The sequence below is a fragment of the Emydura macquarii genome, unplaced genomic scaffold (assembly GCF_026122565.2).
Source record: "Emydura macquarii macquarii isolate MOO-44397 ecotype Brisbane River unplaced genomic scaffold, CSIRO-AGI_Emac_v2 contig_2768, whole genome shotgun sequence".
Taxonomy (NCBI): domain Eukaryota; kingdom Metazoa; phylum Chordata; order Testudines; family Chelidae; genus Emydura; species Emydura macquarii.
In genome coordinates, this window is record NW_027132905.1 from 35,507,596 (window position 1) to 35,529,075 (window position 21,480).

The 21,480-nt window shown below is 44.3% G+C and overlaps 1 protein-coding gene across 1 annotated transcript in view; it reads right to left on the bottom strand.

Annotated features, from left to right (window-relative positions):
- CAMTA1 (calmodulin binding transcription activator 1) overlaps positions 1–21,480 on the bottom strand; it is a 938,867-nt gene that overhangs the window by 41,404 nt on the left and 875,983 nt on the right. Inside the window, exons 11-13 of the mRNA XM_067567040.1 lie at positions 4,224–4,363; positions 2,629–2,825; positions 690–768 (exon numbers count right to left, since the gene is read on the bottom strand). Coding sequence (XP_067423141.1) covers positions 690–768; positions 2,629–2,825; positions 4,224–4,363 — 416 coding nt within the window. The remainder of the gene's footprint in view (positions 1–689; positions 769–2,628; positions 2,826–4,223; positions 4,364–21,480) is intronic.

Below are 21,480 nucleotides of genomic sequence, written 5' to 3' on the forward strand. Positions count from 1 at the left end.
CTGGTGAGAGACACAAGCTTTTGAGCTTACACAGGTCACCTGAAAAAGAACTCTGTATAAGCTTGAAAGGTGAGAGAGACAAGCAACAGAAGTTGATCCAATTAAAGATACTAGCTCACCCACCTTGTCAGCCCTAAGAGTATCACTCCATCTTCCCACAGGGGATCTGCTCATCTAAACGTTACCACCTGGGAATTAAGTTTTTATTTGGACCTATTCTTGGTTCCATATATGTTGAGTAATTTGGATTTTCTAGGTTCTCAGGAAATGTAATTGAGTTCACTGGCTCTGACACAATAAGATGATTGAAACCTCTGCAGACAGGAAAACAGGTAAACAGACCAACTGGTAAGAAAAGACATAAGTTCTTTTTCTCAAGGCAGCAAAGTAGAGATGCTTGGGCAAAACAAGAGCTTGAAACAAGAAAACCCATCCCACACTTCCTCAAAAATCTGGGATAACTATTTTGGTTTTTCTCAGAGCAAAACACTCTTAAGAGCTGTTAGAGCCATGTCTTATTATGTATATAGCAAAGCAGTATGCAAGGTACATCTACTCCAACAGACTGCAGAAGATCAAAAGGCCTGGGAAAAGCAGCAAAGAAGGAGCTCATCACCTCCCTGGTGAGGCTCATTCTCCTGTCTCAGGGGATTGAGTCATTGGCACAGAAAGAATGTTCTGCTACTTACCAGGGGAGTGCAGGAGAAGTGATCCACATTCAAAGGGTCAACTTCCAGCTCCAGATCAATGCTGTCTGCATGCTTGGTGCTGCGCAGGAAATGAGAGCAGTAATGATGTTCTGTAGCTTGGTTAAGATCCTTACACAAAACGACAACTTGACACACCAAGGCTTGACCACAAAAAGCAGCGCTGAACACACCTGCATGCCTGCAACACATACTTGCTGAAGCTGGTGGCCTGGGTTTTGTGCCTCTTCTCAACAGCTCATGAGAAATGAGAGTCTTGGTTAGGGAGAAGGATGATCGAGTGGATAGGGCACTGGATTGGAATGAAGATATGGGTTCCATTGTAAGATCAACCCCAATCTCCTGTATGACTCTAGACAAGTCACTTGACCTACCTCTTGCCTCTGTTCCCCAACTGAAAAATGGACATAATGCTTCCCTAGCTCAGAGAGGTGCTGCCTGTAACTCCATTAATGATTCTGCAGCATTCGGCTACTGTGATAAGGGCCAATAAATATGTAGACACAGAGTTCAGGATCTGCCTCATAGATTAGGTCCTTTAGCCCCCATGAACTCTAGTGACAAACATTATGCTGTTATGCTATACAGCATGCACACTCCTGCAGGCTGCTCACAAACTAAGTGGGCTAAATTAAGCAAACCCGTGTTCACACTACAAAGAGGGGAAAGGGAAATAGTGGCTCCAGAACAAATGGATGGAAAAAATTTAAAGGCCTTATTGGGACCAACAGCTAAGTCAGAGTTGGATCAGCTTCTATTTATGAAGTGGAAGATGGAGACAGGCCAGCAATGAAAACATCAAACACATACCACTAGTGTAATGAGAACCCTGATCTTCCACTTCCCAGGTGAGCATAATGCCAGCTCAGGCCAGCAGATACATGCCAACCCAAGCAGATTATTAACATCCATGTAAAAGGCTGAGGCATTTGGCCCTGGGAAACCAGAACAAGGGGATAATTTTATCACCTCAGCTCAGAGAGGAAAGCTGCGTGACAGACAGGGGATATGTCTGTGGAAAGTGTGAACTCCATCTTGTTTTGTGAATGCCATTTTGTTCCAGGGGCCCCACTTTATTGTGATCTCTACTGTGGATTAGAGCATCGCATTGTAGTTGGGGCTTGACACCGAGTTGAATGATGGAGCTGACACAGAGCAATATAGGGCCATCAACTATTTCTCTCTCACAGGCTGGCCAACGCTAGGAACAATTAACTCTCTACACAGTAACCTGAATGGGAGGAGGCACTGGAGTTTCTCAACCTGGACATGCCAAAGGGGTCAGAGACTACATTTAAGGGGGAATATGCTGCGTGAGGGAAGGTCATCCATCATATGTCAGAAGAAAGAGCTGGAGAAGAGAGAAGGCAGGAGTTCAGCACTGTTTTTTCCAATCATCCGAAACTCCCTAGTACTTTCAAGAGGAAAGTTCCTCTCATTAAAAAACCCCTTTCCTAAGACCATGTTCTTTACTTGCCTGCCCTGCTGTCCCCAAAGGGATTAACTGAGAGGCTCAGAACATCCACAGCGATGTGGATCTCGGAGAATGGATAAAACCAATTGGGTGGCTCGGGAGGGCTGGAGCACTGGTTCAGGGGTCAAGATGACTGGATTCCAGGATTCAGCTGCCCAAAAAGATGCCATATATGGGGGATGCTCCTGGGAGTGCACCTGAGAGACCCAGTGCTAGTAACAATGACCATTCAACTACCCAGACCTAGGGGCTTAGAAGCATGTGAGATCCAGAGGTTGAGTCCACTCACAACAGATTAGTGCCCATGCACAGAGAGGGCTTGGGACAGGTTGCAATCAGTAGCATCCTCTGCAAAGTGCAAGAGATCCAGAAACTTGGGCCAACCAGAATTTACACCTACTTCCTGCAGCCTCTGATGAACCAGAAGTCTGAAGTATTGGGTCTTACCGCCATTTGATGAGGGTCTGGATCAGTGTTGCATAGCCTTGGGCAGCAGCAAGGTGTAGCAAGGTCATTCCTCGGAAAGTCTTCGAATGGATCAGGTGTTTGGACTTTGCCCAACAGGCACGACTCATCATCTTCTCACACACCACCACCACACGGCTCTCGAAACAGCTGCCCAACGTCCCAGACCCAGACGCACACTACAAGCAACATGCACATCTCAGAAGCTGTCACCTGGGAGGGTGGCTTGGACTTTCACCCTGCACAGGCCAGGACCTGTTAGGCCACTGTGTACAACTGCTTTTACAAATAATTAGTGATAGGGAAGTGGCAGAAGGGGACGAATGTGACATCAGGAACAAGACAAAAGCTGATAGGTTACCTAGTTTATTCACACTAACCTGTACTTACAGTCAACCGTATAAGGTAATTTTCCACATTAGGGAGTCATTGCAATCCATTACAAGTGGCACACTGAAGTACAAGAGGGTGCTCTTCTCATGGACTCCCTGTGCCTAAGAGACACTGAGCACTCCACCCCCACCATAGCCAGCACCTAAGCACCAGACCTGGAAAGAGTATTTAAACAGGGAATAGCAGCAATGGCCAAAAGCCAAGAGCCAGGGCCGGGCCAGAGCTGTGCAGAAAGATTCCGGGAAAGCAGAATTGCAACTATTCTGTCAGATCTGTGAATAAAGAGGATTTCAGTCACTTGTACCACACCCCTAAAAATAATTAAATCACAACTACAGTGCTAATAATATGATTTATCATTCTGACTAATCACACAGAAAACAGCTAGTCCACACAGTTTAAGAAGCCAGTGAGGTTGTGGATAGCAGCCTGCCACAAGCACACATCAAACAACTACCTGGCCTGGGTGCCATTTTCTACCTTCAGCAGCAGTTCAACAAGAACTCAGTGAGCGTTAAGCTGCCAGAATAGCATCATCCAGTATGTGATGAGGGAATGAGGTATCATTAACAGGTGTAAAATATTTAGACAGAAACCTCATGCTTCCAAAATCTGTTCTTGTTATATCTGCTGTACCAGTCAACAATGCCAGATTGTCTTTGTTCTTCGCTATGTGCCCTTCTCCAAAGGGAGGTTTTTGGGTTTCTATGTCACTGTACCAGTCTTCCATTGACCATAGCAGGGCCCCCACATGGGGGAAAAAAGGTACTTTACTTTACTGGGGCCCGGAGGCCCTGGAGGGCCCAGACCAGGCTGCAACCCCCATTACCATGAGGAAAAAAAATTTCATGGCTCATGAGATTGTATGTATGGGATGAGGGATTGTGGTATGTGTGTGGGAGAGGGCCCGTGTTACAAGTTTGTACTGGGCCTGAAAAAATTATGCTTGGGCCCTAGACCATATATATGCATCTCTTAATGCATTCACAATCAATTCATAAAAGAAGTGAGAACCACTATTTATAGGGCTGGAAAATATGGAGATTTTGTGAGCGGGTTATAATTAAAAGGCTCTCAAGAGGCAAATGGTGTTTAAAAGATATCTCCCCTTCCCCCGTCCCCAAATTTAATTCTAGGAGGAGTGTGTATAAAGCAAGACTGACTCAGTGATGAAGGACTCTTACTTGCGTCTGGGTTCCTCCATTCCCGCTGCTGTTGCCCCCGCCTCCTACTCCTTGTTTGTGCTGCTGGGATCCTGTCATCTCGGCCATTCTCCTTTCCATCTGCTCAAGTCGTTCCAGGATCGACATCCTGAACTGATTATCTAGGTCAAAACAGACAGTCATGATATTTCCATGGAAGACAAATGCAAGCTTTTGTTGACCTCCTGCAGGAAGTCACAGATGGGACATGGCACCAATTGGAGATGCGCTGAAGGCGAGCTCTATTTTGTAATTCACACTGTTAAAAGCAGGATCCTGGAATAATTCCTTGTCCCAGACAGACTCTCCTTGATCAGGGAAGCTGGTGAATATCTCCATAACTAAAGGAAGTAAAGATTAGACAGTCAGAACGGGAGATTTCCTGAAAGAACTCTGGACAGCCCTTGTACTACACTCTGAGCCCCCTCCTACTCAGAGGGTTCTGTGGAGTGGAGGTGCGCTCCTCTAGATCACAAGAGTGGAAAGGCACCTACTTCTGTCCCATTATTGCATCTTTTTGCTACTTTCTGCCTGCTACTTTCCAGTGTCAAATAATTCAGGATCTTGGCTTCATCAGGTGGTGGGGAGAGACTGTAGCTGATATTTTATGATTGTTATAAATTAAATATGTGAAAGATCTGGCTACGCCTTCCCTGCCCCTCCCCCAAATTTTATGGCTTCCTACTGAGCTGACCCTCTCCAGAACAGCTGGCTTTGGGCAGCCCTGCCCTCATCCACATTTTACACAGGCACTGAATTCAGCCTGATTTACTTGCTGAGAATTGTGAGTGAATAACAGCTACTGGAACAAGATTCCCTCAGGCTTCTTACTTCGCTTGGAACAAGAAGCCACTAGAGAAGCACATTCCCCACTTCCCAGGCCTAGACCCAGACCCCAGCTCTTGGAAATTAACATGGGCAGAGCCCATAAAATGTGCTGATTACCTGCAAACTCATAAGGAGTTAGTAACAAGGAGTTAGTCAACTCTATTGAAAAGCAATGCAGTAGACAAATTTCCTCCACTCTCACAGGCTGGTGGGAGCTGCCAACTACATGGACAACACCTGGGCACATCAAATATTCTTTACAAAATGCTTATTGGGACTGATCTCTGCGGATCCTGCAGGCACCACTGGTTTCTCTCCTCATCCTGAATTGCAAACCAATATGAGAAGACAGCTACTAAGGCTAAAATCATGGAACATATTATTTACCCTTTCACATAACACAAGAGTCAGGGATTTCCCAATGAAATTGATAGGCAGTAGGTTTAAAACAAACATAATGAAGTACTTCTTTACACAATGTACAGTAAACCTGTGGAACTCATTGCTAGGGGATGTTGTGAAAGCCAAAAGTATAACTAGGTTCAAAAAAGAATAAGTTGAGTTGGAGGATAGGTCTATCAACAGATATTAGCCAAGATGATCAGGAAGTGACCCCATATTCTGGGTGTCCCTAAACCTCTGACTGTTAGAAACCTGAACTGGACAACAGCAGATGGATCACTCAATAAATTGCCCTGTTCTGTTCATTCCCTCTGAAGCATAGGCCACTGTTGGAAGTCAGGATACTGGGCTAGACGGCCAATTGGTCTGGCCCAGTACGGCCAGTCTTATGAACAAAGATATGGAAGGCAACATAAGCATGGTGCTGCACCAAGGTTATAAAGATAAACCTGCCCTGTGCCTTGTATCTAGGTCAAATCAATGCAATGAGAAGAGTTGGAAAGTTCTAGTCAAGTACGTGACTACACAGACTGGTCTCCCTTTCAACACTCACATTGGTTGTGCATCAGTATATCTATGGTGCAGGAAGTCAGAGGTCATTCAGGGTTTTCTGAACCTTCCTGCATTAATTGCTAAGGTCTGTTCTGATCTCAATGCAAGTTATGCAGCTACATCAAGGAGAGAAGTGATTAGTGACTATTTCTTCCTGGTCCACATCAAATCTGATCTTCAGGGTAATTTCATGACTCATACGGTATTTCTAGCCATTGTGCTAAGGCAGCAAGAGGGAAGGGATTTATATGTTTTAGGTTCCATACTCCCTTTGCCATATTGCCACAGCTGTGACCACCAGAGGCACGTGAGCTGGATCCCCCTTCTTACAAGAGGACGCTGCATTCTCTGTAAGGACTCCAGGATTCTGGAACTCCCTTGCCCCTTGGTTTGAAAAATCCCAATATGGTGACTTCTGGGCATGCTCAAAAAGCTACCTTGTGAGAAGGTATTTGGGGAGGGCTGAGGATGTGCTTTCCAAAATAACGAAAGGAAGAGAACTTTTTTGTAGGTGGCTGTCTTAACTTTTTAATTATACTGGATTCTGCTAGAATATTAACTACGTGCCAGGGTGCCTAGAATCTTAGATAACTGTCTCTTCTTATTAAACTGAGATAGATTCTGGCAACCAGGAGGCTGTAAGAACAGTCAGGCAAACCTGCACTTTGCTACTTTTAATTCCAATGATGAGGCCAGGGTTCTCTGACTGTCACAGCACAAATGTACCCAACGGCGAGAGTGGCTCATGGACCTGATTGTGATGGCACCAGAATTGCCTTGGGGGTGACAGAGGGGTGGGGGGGAGTGCGCATTTTTCATTGGTCTTTAATGCAACAAACATTTTGTGCTTTTTGAAAAGGAAATCACATGGCTGGATTTTGGGCTTCACCCTCCAATATGTTCCATCCTCTCTTCCCCCTACCTGTCTCTTGCTCCTCCCCTCCTACTGTACAGGCAACTAACAGGCAGGGAACCCATCTCGCTGGAGCATCCTGTGGTAAGGAGGCTCCCATTTTTTCCCCTCCTATGCAGCAGCAGCCCCTAAAGAAAGCAGCCAGGCTGGCTTCTCTTCCCCAGGGACTTTTACATGCCTTAGGCCCTTCTGGGCAAAAATGAGTCTGTGGAAACAAAGAGCAGCAGCTAGCCCCATAGCCCACAGACTAAGGTCCCAGGATTAAAGCATGCAAGGCGCATATGGTAGATCAAGCCAGTCAGAAGACATCCTCCAGAAATGCAGTATCTGACTAACTCCCATGCTGCCCCATCCTGGCAAACCATTACTCTGGTGAGGCTTTAGGCACCAGACAATGTGGCTTGCTGTTGAAGAGCATAAAATAAAAAGCCTGATTCAAAGCTCACTGAAGGCAGGGGGATTTTCATTGATTTCAGTGGGCTTTGGATCAGGCCTTAAAAGAGGAGCAGTGCTCTATGACTTGGTTATATGCAGGTCTTCAGAGATGATGCAGGCAGTGGTACCAATTCAGATACTTCTGGGGAGTGGGTGGGAGGGCTAATAATGGACCCCACCCCAGCCTCAGGGATTCCATTCCGGTCCCTCTAGTCCCCTTGTCCCACAGGGACCCCTGTTCTCCCCAGCCAAGGAGTCTCCCCACTCTCTTACCCACACAGTGCACGAGCTGGTGCTGCCATGAGTCGAGTTGAATTCACAGTGTACTCCCGTGTGCTCCACCATACAGGAACAAACTCCCTGTGTGCCAGATTGCAAAACCATTTGGCCCATCACCCCTCCATCTAGACAGAAGGGTGGCTGGGCCAAATTTGAGTGGTGTTGTGACCCTGTACACCAGATCGCAATGCCACTCACTGATATGTGGCCCGGCCATCCTGGATCTGTACAGAGGGGTGTCTGGGTCAAATGTCAGTGGTGGTGTGACATGAAGCTGGAGGAACGCTCTGGTAGCAGCAGCACTGATTTAGTACAAGTGGTCAGACAGTGGCCACCCCTTAGCTTTATGGCCTATGGTACTTCTCTGGTGCCACTGGATGAAGGGCTGCCTTGCTCTAGAACAATTTCACTGCCAGTCTCTAGTGCCATAATACTGAAACCATATTTCTATTCTGTTTTTGTACAGTATCTAGTACACTGCGGTCCTGATCCACGTCTGGGACTTCTGGGTGCTATTGCAATACAAACAATAGATAATTGTTACACATGGTCAGGAGTCAGCGGTCTCAGAATCACACTGCTCTTTTTTAAAATACAGAGATTTAGAGGGTGTATTCACATCACCTGAAAGGTGGCAAATGCTGTGGTTCTCTAATCATTAGCCAAATGAAATGCCAGGTATGCTTTACCGGCTGAGTTTCCTGAAATAAGACAGGAACTGCATAAAATTAACAGTGATGCCAGATTCTTCATTAGGAAATCAAATCTGAAAGACAAACGTATTTGCTAAACTGAGCCAGAAACCATTTGCAGACCATTAACTGGAGACAGAATATTATTGGTCAGAGTGCAGCTCTCATGAGTTTACACACCAAGCTTTTCCCTGTCACTAGAAATTACCTGAGCTTTGACAATGGAAAAAGAGCTCATTTGACCCCACCTGGCAGATTGCAGAGGTATTTAAATTCAGCTTTACATACTAATTGACTGTGTAAGATCATTTTACAAAGAATAAGAGGCCAGTCACCTTTAACCCTATTTCAGAGGGCTTAGTGGTTTTTAAGACAGTGATGAGCCCCATTCACTGGTTTCCTTTGCCAACCAAAAAACTCTAACATATGGAAAATTGGAGTCTCACTAATAATTCCGTTGTTCAGATCATTCCAAGGCTTTCGAGACTGTGGCTGGTAGTTGTAAAAAAGTGATAAAAGACAAAAACACCATGTCACCCATGGGTGAACACTTTTCATGAGTATCTGACCTCTTAGTCCTCAGACGAAATCTACACAACCTCTTCAAAAGATGAGCCTGGGAGCTTAAATCCTAGACTTTGCTAGACACTGAAAATCATGGTCCTAATAAAGGCACTGGATTTATTTCTTATTACAACAATCTGTAACCAGCTGCACAGGTGTTAACTGGCCTCTTCACCATGAATGGTCTCTTACAATATGTGTTAATTACTTATGCTAAACAATCCGTTCCACCTTGTGTTTAGTTATGACATTCTGAGTTTCCCAGACCTGAAAAAGAGCTCTGGGTAGCTCAAAAGCATGTCTCTTCTCTTTCACCAACAAAGTAGATCCAATAAAAGATATTACCTCACCCACCTTGCCGCTTTAACATGAGAGAGACTTTTCTAAAAAGCAAGTGAAATTTCCACACCCTGCTCCCAAACAGTGGTCAGCACACAGCCTTTACTTGGGTAGTGTTTTTCCAACAAGGCTTTGTTCTGGCAATGCTGCAGTGTGCTGCAGTGCAGTCCATGTCATTTCCTCCTCTTTCCCCATTCCCATGCAGAGCACGTACACTGCAGAGACTGAAACTACCTGACATCATTGAGCAAGCCCCTTCTCACTACATCCCTGTGTCAAACACGGCTATGTCTGACTGTAACTCGCTCACTAAGAGTGGGAGAGCCACATATTTGCCGCAGAGGTTAATGGCTTTCCACTGTCTGCATGTTTAACGCCACTCCCTCTGGCTGTACAGCCAGCACCTTCATTTTATTAACTGCTCAATGAATAGTCTCCTGAATATCATACTAGTAGCATTTCTTTGAGCCTCCAATTCCAAATTGGAGAAAATAATAGCCATCAAACATAGGAAAACCTTTAAAAAGCAACGTGTTGAACTGGCTTCTAAGTTTGCTGAAGGGGTTTAATGCAGACAGCTTTGAGAGATCACACACTTGCTCCCTGCATGTAGCTGTACAGAAGGATTCATGTTCTAATCCTACAAACAACTGTATGAATCACCTGTTCAGGTGAATGCTGGATCAGGTTATTCTGACCCTGAAAACCCCAAACTGTACTGGAGTTTCAATAAAGATATATTTTTACATGATTGATTTGTCAAAAATAGTAATGTGACAACCTGGTTTTTGTGCATGAAGCTCATTATCCTAAATTCTACATTACCCTTCAAGAATGTATCCTGTCTCTTTTTTAACTGATTCTCACCCATCCCTTTCCTGATCCATCATATAAGGATACTTGACACTTCCATAATATCTTCCATCTGGAGACTGAAACACTTTATAAAGGTAGAGGGCTGTCTCTATCATCATCTCCATTACACAGATAGGGAAACAGACACAAAGAGGGGAAGTGGCTCCTAGGGTATCACAGGATATGTGTACACAGCATCTAGACACCCTTGGTTGGCCTGTGGGGCAGAAGAGTCCCAGTGCTTAGGTTCCAACCTGAGCCCAGAAATCTACACTGCAATGAAGCAGCCCAAGCTCTGCAAGTCCAAGCTGGCTGGCAAAGGCCAGACAAGGGTTTTTCTTTGTAGAGCAGACATACCTAGAGAGAGCAAGCAGCCATGCCTGTAGTAGCACCCAGCTACAGAGTTCCAGGAATCACAGCACTGAGGGATACAGCAATTAGCTATTCTGCAAGGGAGGATATGAGTTAATTAAGAAAAAAAAGTCAATGCAACATCTCCCAGCTGCAAAGGGAGGAGCACTTATATGAGTGATTTCCTCCTGACAACAGAAATTAAATTAAAGGCTGCTAACTGCCTGCACTGGGGTATGGATGCAGTCATGTTTTGAGAAAGGTTGCTCCTACAACCTAAGCAAAGCATTAGCATTACCTGCCTTAAAGGACATAAAAGGCATAGGTTTCTTGTCTGTATTACATGGAGGACATAATAGATGTGCTTTTGTTTTGGCAGCAGCTCCCCACATTCCATATCCTCCATCTACCCAAGATAAGATAAGATAAGAATGGCAATACTGGGTCAGACCAACTAGTATTCTGGCTTCCGCCAGCGGCTGGCACCAGATGCTTGAGAGGAAATGAACAGAACAAGGCAAATATTGGATGATCCATCCCCCTGTAGTCCAGTCCCACTTTTAATGCACCTCTACAACCTCCATCTCATTGGCAATTTTAAAAGAAGACTGGGTCCAGGAAGATGACATACACCAGAAAGTCTCACCTCAGATGTTTGAAAAAGCTACCACTTTGCCAGACTGGCACTGCTTCCTGCAATTTGGAAGCTGCATTTTAAAAAAAAGGTAAGACTAATGCTGTACCCTTAAAAATTATACATTTTATCTCAGCTATGCAGGGACCTAAGAAATCTGTGAGATCTTATGTAATATATTGTACAGGACATTATGCAAACTCTAGGCACCATGATAAGGGTAGTTTCTCTTAACTTTGAACTGCTTTGATTGTGACAGTTTGTCTCACAACTTCACTAGTTCTTTGTTATAAATACAATACACCAGTGTTACATGTAACAATAACAGCATCACCACATAGAAAACGCAGCATGCACAGAATCTATAACGCAGAAATGGATGTTCACGTTTTTCTTTCCTCTTTAATGTCTTTAAGTTGAACAGGTCCAAGTGAGGTTTCCACAGATAATAAGCAACAGCAAGTGTGCACTCACAGAAAGATGCCAAGAGAACATGTTGCTTTGGGTAAAGGGTGGCCTGCTCTGCCCTGTTCATTGTAACTAATCAGACGTAATTTTTCTTCTCCTTGTAGTTAATTTAGCTTTAAACCAATGTATTTCTCAACCATTTAAAACTTTTCTATATGTAAAAATGATAGCTACAATATAGCACCAATTAAAAATCAGAGAGAAAACAGAAAAAAACCTCACATTTTCTGCTCACGCAGGTTCTTTCATTTATTAATGACTCAAGTATTGAAGATTTATTTGGCAGGGCTCCACATTTTTGGGACACATATCTGTTTGTGTACTGTATCATCTACAACTGAGAGCCATTAAAAAAATCCATTCATCCAAACAAGAAAAAAATCCCAGAGAGTCACAAATCCTAATCATCACAATAGACGGACACAGGATGTTGCTCTGGAAAATAAAAGATATTTTGGGACTTCCCTCAAATTATGATTAAAACTGGTCCTGTTCTGCTGACCCTCCAAGTACAATCATGAGACATTTAGGTCAGAATATTACCAAACAGAGAGGAGCAAGAGCATCAGATGCAAAGGAATTCAGCAATAATGCTCGACAGAGGCATTTTATTTGGCATTCTCATAAAAATCTTTATTGCTGCTCCTCCTTCTCCCCAAAAAACATCAAAGCTGCGAAGCCCATATACAAATGTGGGAGAGAGAGTTGAAGTTAAAGACAACTTTGTCGAAATTTCACATGATTTATCCTGCACTGCCTCATGAGTGACACAGCCTGATGGGATCTGCCACAACTCTTTGCATCACTCCAGAAACCCAAGTCCACTAATCCTGTGCCATTTCCTATTAAATTTCTCTCCTGTTTTCATCACTTCAGAGGTTTCTCATAAAGTTGCCTACTCAATGAACGCCAAGAAACTGGAGACCACATTCAGGTCTATTATTTTCATGTAATATCACAAGACTAAACATCTCACAGTACAAGAACCCAAAACCACACACGTTACGTTAAGGGAAGCTGTTCTTGTATTACATGAACATGCAGCCCTGAGTCTAGCTGCTCAGTCCCAGTGTTTAAGAGATTTGCCCAGGCAACCACATATCTCTTTGAGTGAAGCAAAGACAGGTGGGCCCAGGCTTAACAGCTGTTTAACACTCCAATCCTCTTTAGTATATCCTACCTCTGAGTTTTTGGACTTAACTTTTAAGTCTTTTAGCAAAGTCAAACTGAGCTTTTCCATTGCTCTCACACATCTCAATGAGTTATATCTGGCTAGAATTTTGCAAAAGAAGCAAGGAACTTAGTATATTTTCAGAAGATGCACTGTTTACCTCACAACAGTTTTTACAGTCCTAAAACATCTATGCTCCAACCTCTCCACTTTATGTAGGGAACAGCATTGACATACCAAGGTCTCCTTTGTCAAATCTGTTCTCACTGTTCTTTATCAGTCTTCAGGAAAAACTAGAACAGATAGATTAAAAAGTCCCACAAAGTTCTCTGACAGGGATGATTTACAGTCAAAGTCTTGACATATTAAAGAGAGCTCCTCACAGGCTTAATGGGACTGCAGAGCAATACGCACACTTATGCTTAACGGAAAACAATGAGAACAATTACATTTCTTAGCTTCCCTCTCTGAGCCTCCAAACAACTCAAAGAAATAAGTGCTTTCTCTCTGGTCCAATAAAGTCTCTGCATACTCAGCATCCCAAATGGGTACTGCTTCGCATCACATCAGATTCTATGTTTCACTAGTTATAACTAGGCTTGGCAGAATTTGATTTTTATTTTTTAAATGATTTTGATGGATACTGATATGTATTTTTTCAGTTTTTATCGATTTAAATTTTCAGCATTGCAGGAAGTGATGGGGCAGGGGGTCAATCCAAACCGTTGTGATTCAAAAAGTTAAAGCTTTATAACAATTACAACACAAATTGTTCATATCACATGTCAAAACATACAAATAGCCTTAAATCAAAATCTAGTAAGTTCTCAAGTAGCATTTTTCCTACTTTGTCTAGCTGTACATTTCAATTATCATTGTGTGTTTACAGTGAAAAAATGTTTATCAACATTCAAAACACTTTGGGACTGAAATCTACAAGGTGCTGAGCTGTTCCTGCTCCCATAGTCTCCAATGGGAGTTTGAGGCACTTAACACTTCACAGAATTGAGCCTTTAGTGAGTGAATGGAGTTCTAGGAGAATTGGAGCCCAAAAACCAGGACTTGGAAAATGAAGTGAAACTTTTCTCACTGGAACTTCTTAACAGGTGGCCAGTTCTCTTTTCACACTAGAATGTGCTCTAGGAATGTGACTGCATAGCCAATTGGGGCTGTGTAGGTGTTTTACAGAAAAAGCCTGACTTCATTAGACAGTATATATATATATAATGACCTTCTTCAGCTGTTGAGCACTATACTTCATTAGACAGTAAATATATATAATGACCTTCTTCAGCTGTTGAGCACTATAAGAAAATCTTTTTTTTTTTTTAATTCAGAAGAGAATCCCTCTATTCTACTTTCCTGAAACACGGCACCTCTATTTAAATCCAGTCCATTAGCCTCTGTGTCTTTTTATTTTGGGGTTAGAGGGAGCTTATTACCGGTTATAAATATGGTTTACAAATTAAATCCTTTTAGTGATGCAAAATTGCACCAATAAGTAAGTGTATTTTAAAGATGAAATGAACATTTGTATGTAAATTAATCTATTTAGTAGCAAGTTAATAGAGTATATAGTAAGTTTAATATTACAGTCTGAAAATCAGTTTCTCCTTCATTGTCCTGCTAAGTTGAAGCTCAAAATTTCCCCAGCAACAGAAGGGCTCATTACCACCTTAAACCATGTAGGGACTGCAAGAAAAGGGCTGGCTCCTGCTGTTGATTAACTTATCAGGTGTTGCCAGAGAACACTGTAAACCCAGTGTTGGCAGCCCAGCAGCAGGGAAAGGACTGATATTGAAACTCATTATGTTGTTTTAAAAGCTCTTAGTAATTTATGTTTACACGTATCTCCACTTACTGCTCTGGGATCAGGTAAGATGGAGAAAGTATATTTACGGTCAAACCACTTATTCCAAGGCCTGGAAAGAGCTGGTCACATGGCACTAGCATCCCTCCTGTTTGCAGGAACCCCTGCATTAAAGGTAGCTAAAATCCTTTGAATGCTTTCCTAATGCTTCTCTTCATTTAAAAGCAACTGCTGTTGTTGCTACAGGGATTCAATGCAATTGTGAACTGGATGAGGGGTGGCTGACAGACACTTATTAAGATATGATCCACATTATGAAGAAGTTTGAGAATCCATGTCCCGCTCACCTGCACTGGCAGAAAGAGCTACTGCGACTGAACAATGCATCATTCTAAATATACTATTTCTATCCTTGAGGTTACCTCTAATTTCATAAAACAATGAAGAAACCTTCTGAGTTCCTCTCTAACCAGAAGCTATGAGACAGCACTTTGTACAAATGAAGACACAGGCACAACTTCTCCTGACAGGAACTTGGACAATAAAGATCAACAGTTTTCCACAGAATTTCTCAGGTTTGAGGTTCAATCATCAAAAAAATACGAAGGGAACACTGTTGCCTACCAGTAACTCAAATGCTCATCTTCACATACTAAAACTCTGAATAGACAATGTGTTCTGCCAGCCAAACAAATGCACCACTGATGACAGGGGTTTGATTACCACCCTATTCTCTACAGACAAGTAAACAGCCTCGCAGTGGTGCTGCCCTTGTGCCCTTTGCAGGGATCTGCAGGCAGTTGCATTCTCTCCCTTCAGGGGAGCAGAGATTCATAGGCCACATTTCTTTTTGGCAGGCGGTTCCTTCTTTTCCGTGCCTCTCAGCCATAAAGGAAACCCCTCAAGGAGGGGTGAAGTGTATGTATTTCTGTCCTCCTTAGGAGGTAGTTCGTATTTTTTCCACAACATTGATACTTTGGGGACTGAGGAGTGTTGCTGGGTCTGATTGGTGCATTCAGTATGGAGTAACTGCAGAGAAATACAACAGAGAACATGAAACTAGCCCCCGGCAAGATGGAAAAACTGCCCAGCAGTAGCAGCTAATTAGGAAGGTCTGAGAATACCAGTGATGTTGTGCACTGCTCCCTCATTTCCTGAGAACAGGTCATGAGATAGACTGCGGAATGAAGTCCCTGAGGATTATCACAAACCTCATCTCCTTTTGCTCCAAATGAAAGGTGCACTTCTTTGATCTTGTATATTTATTAAAAGAACCCTACCAAAACAGGACAATTCACTGCATATGCTCTCCCCAGGGGAGAGGATGAGAGAACAAACACTGATAGATATTAGTCATATTGTTTAATTCACCACTGGAAAGCATTCAGATATTCTGGTGATGAGGACACTATCAGAACCTATATTCAACAGAATATCTCACAGCGGCCCCATTATTCCACCTCCTAGCTGCAGAGTCACAGCCATTTAAAAGAGACAAAGTGAAACTAAATACATAACCAATCCCCACCCCAACTGGCTTTTAATGGGAAAATGATACAGCAAACCCGGCTGCCAGTGTGCTTACCTTGTCCAGCCTCTGGATGCAGAGTTGCACTTAATGTACTTTGAACAATGCTGCAATAATTCACATTTATGCACAGGTCTGTGTGTTTTATAATCTGTGCTTTCAAAGGCTTCTTATTTCTTCATGAAGAGATTATCTCTGCTATGAATTATACAATATAGCTACAAGCTAGCTAAACATACAATTTCAGGTTTAGTGTAAATGAGCTCAAACCTTCACCCCTTACTCACAATGAGCATTGCTCTAGGGAATAGTTCCAGTGAGCTCATTAAGTGCAGTGAGGCCATGTGTGAGTACTACTCAGTGAGAGTAAAGGCTGCAGAATCAGCCGGTGTTTGGTTTTGAGTAGCCTCCTGAATATTTGCATTTCACTGATGTCATCATACCTAACACTGCTGGGACATACAATGCCTCAGTTACACTAAAGTTCCTCACAAATGCCAGCATCATCATCTGGGCCAGACTCCTACAGTTAAAAGGATAAGATTAGCAGGAGCTTAAGTCTCCATCAATATTTTCATCATCAGCATGCACTGTTTTGCTTTGACAGATCAGAACTGGGTAAGTAACTGCTGCCAGATATTCCAGGTACATCCAGAAAGAGTGCTTTGGATGTATTACCATTCTGGCTATCATAGTGAGACATTAGTGAACAGCAAAGGGTTGCACATTTTAAAAGAGAAAATACCATAAAGTATCATCAGCACAAATATAAATCCCTGACTATCAAGTATATGGAAATTGGGATAGGATCTAAGCGCTAGTGCTAATTATTTCTAGTTGAAATTACATCTAGAAGTCCCCCCAAAGGCACCTCTCACCCTCAACCTCCTCCTGACCCCAAAAAACATAGCCTCTATGAGACAGTGTGGGAGTTCCCTCTCTAGAAATACTAGGAACGATGTGGGTAATGGAAAATTTTATATCATTTGTTGATTAGAACTGGGGTACATACACAAGAGACCTAATAGCAAGGAGGATTTGGAAAGTGTATATTGCTTTCCTAATCCCTTAGTACTGATTTCAAACCCCTTCTTTTAAAATCCCTTTCTTTTTTACAAGAATGGACAATTTCTAGCCAAGTACACAGCTGGCTGGAACAGAGAGGACATGTTACTGATGGCATACAGACATTCCTGCCTTTCCTTCACTAGTACTTGTAAGCCCTGCAAAATACCCTGGCCTTCTCACGTTGTCACATTACTAGTATTCTTTATTATCTGTTTCATTGAGGTAGTTAAATTTCCATAGTGGCTTCCATAGAAGGACGCTACTGAATGTATTTAAAGTACAGTTTGGAAAACAGGCTAGAGTAGAGCTTTCGTTTTGATTATCAGTCAAGGAAGGACTATTTCCCTCCCAGACCTGCCAAACATTTTCTCTCTCACTGGAGAAAGAACCATTCACTGCTCTGGACCTTATTCATGTGGGTGGGATCGCACTACTGCCTGTTTCAGAACACAAGGTGAAATGCTGCAAGTTCTCCACTGATCAGCATCACCACTCTGCTCCTCACACCTGCTGCCTGTTACTCTTGTCTTGCTTCACCCATAAACATTGTGGTAAAAATGCACAGCTTCACTGTGCTCTTCTAGGGCACTGTATCACACAACCTGGTGATCAGTCCCCAGGACACGCTGTTCGGCCGCTGCTATTCTCTGGAGGGAAGAGAGATGAGTAAAGGCAAGTGAGACAAAGCAAAGCATCTGGGAAGTTGTTCTTCCCACCAAAATCCCCTGCCCCCGAAACATAATCTAGCATTTAAGAACCCCAAGTTAAATAATATGGCTGCCACTCCTACCGTGAGTCCCATCATTACATGTGATTTATGTTAGCTCCTGGTGGTTTTCAGAGGACCCATCTGCCAAAGCATCTGCCTGGTTGTGAAGGGGGTGGCCACACAGCCGTTCTAAATGTATTACTGAGAGACTGGTTATTGGAACTGAGCTTACAGAGGTACAGGCTGCATAGAACCACTGTGCAAGTTCACCAGCGTCAGAGCCAACAATAAAGCTTCTCTTCCATGGCTTAACATGCCCATGATCTTGGTGGAGCTGACAGACTTGTCATTATGTTGCAATCAGTGGCATGGTAAAGAAGGGCTTCTGTCTAGGTAATAGGAACTGCCAAAATATACTGTCCACAGTGAAATGAGAAGCACATTATTCATCACAAGCCTCAGATGAATATGAATTTAGCATCTGAGTGGCTAAAGGCATAGTGCAAATTGATATGGAGCAGCACTGCAATAAATAGCTCTACTTATCACATGGCTAGTTAGCTATTTAGAGGATGGGCAGTACTTTACCTAAAACATCTACTAGAGACAGCACCAAGCAATTAAGAATCAAGTTACACTAAAAGCTTGCCTGCTTGTAGGAACAAGTTACGCAGACCACAATAGCTTTAAAGTTCTCTTTAATCAATGCAGCATACTGAGAGACCATTCTGTTTTCTTTTTAAAGGCTCTTTACTCTAGGGTGACCAGATGTCCTGATTATATAGGGACAGTCCCGATATTCGGGGCTCTTTGTTATATAGATGCCTATTCCTGCCCTCCCTCCCAACTTATCCTGATTTTTCACACTTGCTATCTGGTCACCCTACTTTACTCTGTCTCTAAAAGGCCAACTTCTTCTCTTTGCTTTGCCAAGATAGAATTTCTAACTAGAAAAACTGCTGGCTGTACTGGCATTTTGATGCAGAGAGAAATATTACAGGAACCATATTGTTTCATTGGCAGAAACAAATTTTCCAGTAACATTAGTGATTCTCAGCAGGCTGAAGTTTCTCTACCACTAGCTCTATTGTAACCTCTCATCTACAGGCCTGTGCCTCATCACAGGCAAACCAAAAACAAAGAAAATTTGGGGATGGAATGCAAGTTCTTGGTTCATTAGGGAGGTGAAAGGTACCTGCCCTGGCTGCATGCATTTCCTCACAAGCTTCTACTACTGAATGAAGGTTGTTTTATTTTGAAGTCCATATCTGCACAAGTAACTCAACAATATGTCCACATGTCTCTGAGCAAGAATCCAGTCCAAGAACGATGACTGGTTTCTCAGAATATACAGTTCTTTTGTTAATATGTCAGTCTGTCTGTATTACAGCATATATATACTTGTATGTGCTTGTACTGATGGAACCGGGATAGTGTAATACCTGTGTATAACTAATGCTGTTCCAAAATATAACCACATTGTCAACAAGTGCCACATTAGGATTTTTTTCCCCTCGGTTTTCCAGAATCTAACAAAGCATGCAGGTCCAGACATGCAGTATTAGCTTATCTAACCCAGTAGTGTCCAAACGTTTCCTGTCATGCCCTCCCTTACCAATAATGGAACCTGTCCATGCCCCCCATTCCATTACTGCACAGTGGCTTAGCAGAAGAGCTTGTTGGGCTGAAGGCAGAGCTATGGAAGAATTGAGACTACGGGAGGAGCTGGGGCTAGAGGCAGAGCTGGCCTGGGGGCAGAAAGGGAATGAGGGCAGAGTTGGTCCGTGGAACGGGGTTGCGGGGGCAGAGCAGGGGGTGGAGTGGAGCTGCGGCTGGGTGGCAGACTCAAGTGCAGTTGTGGCTGGGATGGAGCTGGGCAGAGCTGTGGCTGGGAAGACTTGGGGGCAGAGTAAAGCTGGGGCTGGAGCTGGGCGTTGCTCCCTCCCTCCCCCAGTCAGGGCTGGCTCAGGCCCCGCCATGTGCCCCCCTGAAACATTCCTCTACTTTGGGGACCACTGAGCTAACACATGCTTTGGGCCAATGTAGGACAGTTCACTACAACACACAGTCTTTGCTCCTGCATTATACCTCACCCTGCGATTTACCTTAAAAGACGGGCAAAACACTTCTATACAGTCATGGGGATCCCTGTGAAAGCCTTGTGCATTGCAATATGAGTTCTATCTGGACTGATTGCCCATGAGGAATTTTCCCTAGAGGAACAGATACTTGTGAAGATAACAATAGCAATACTGTTAGCACAATATTAATATCGTCAGGTCTTATGCGTAAAAATGTAATTAGATGGAATGAGGGATATCAACAGGCTACTCACAATAGTTAATGAACGGTTTTCACAAGTATTTGCGCCACAAGACAGTATTCCCCAGCACCACACAGAATAAATTTAGACGGATTCTGTAACCAGATTCTAAACTCTGAGCACACCTCTCACTGTCAGTATGTCTGAGTAAGTCTATAAACCTAAGTGTGGCAGGGCACTGGGCCTTCGAGCACACGTGCATATCCCATTACACCTGGGAATTGTAGGTGTAGATCACTCACCTGCTCCTAGTCATGTCCCTTACAGGAATTTGCATATAAGGCTTTCTACCTCTTAGGGTATATCTACACTGCAGTTGGGCACCTATGGCTGCATGTGTCAGCTCAAATGGGCTCTGGCTGCAGGGCTGTTTAACTGCGGTGTAGACATTCTAATTTCAGCTGCAGCATGAGCTCTGGGACCCTCCCATCTTGCAGGGTCCTAGATCCCAGACTCCAGACCAAGCCCAAACATTTACACTGCAGTTGAACAGCCCCGCAGCCCAAGCCCTGTGAGCCTGCATCAGCTGGCACAGGACAGCCATGGGTTTTTTAATGGCAGGGTAGATGTACCACTCTAGCTTTAATCCTACTAGCATTGGTAACAATGGCAGCAAACGTGGCAGCATGGACTTCAGTGTCGGCTAGCCGCCCCAGTACAGCCCTGCCAAGGACCCTGGGTACATACGCAGGTTGCAAGCCTACGGCAGCATAGACTCATGGGCGCTTGGTTATGTAGGCGGGGGAAGGCTTTCAAAGAGCCAGGCATGGCCCCACCCCCTCCTGCTGCCTCTGCAGCAGAAGCTTCTCAGGCGCTCCTGGGGCCACCAGGTGCCACTCTGGGGCACCTGGGGCTGCTGGTGGGCGCTGGGGCCGCTGCACCGCTGGCAGGCACTGGAGCTGTGTGCTGCTGCTGCACTGGAGCAGCTGGGGCCACCGGTAGGTGCAGGGGCCACGCTGGGGCCACCGCTCCAGGGCCACCAAGGTCACACATGGCCACAACTGCACCGGGGCTGCCGGCGATGCTGGCGTCACACACGGCCCCACCTCCGGGGCCACGAGTGGGCAATGGGGCTGCCGCACCAGGGCAGCTGGGGCCACACTGGGGCCCCCACTTCAGGACGGTGGGACTGCTACACCAGGGCCGCCAGTGGGTGCTGGGATTGTGTGCGGCTCAACTTCAGGGTGGCTGGGACCATCGGTAGACCCTGGGGCTGCACATGATTGCCACTCCAGGGTGGGTGGGGTCACATGCAGCTTGGGCTGCCCGGCTGCTGCTCCTGGCCAGGACATTCAGGCAGCTGGGGGTTGGGACTCGG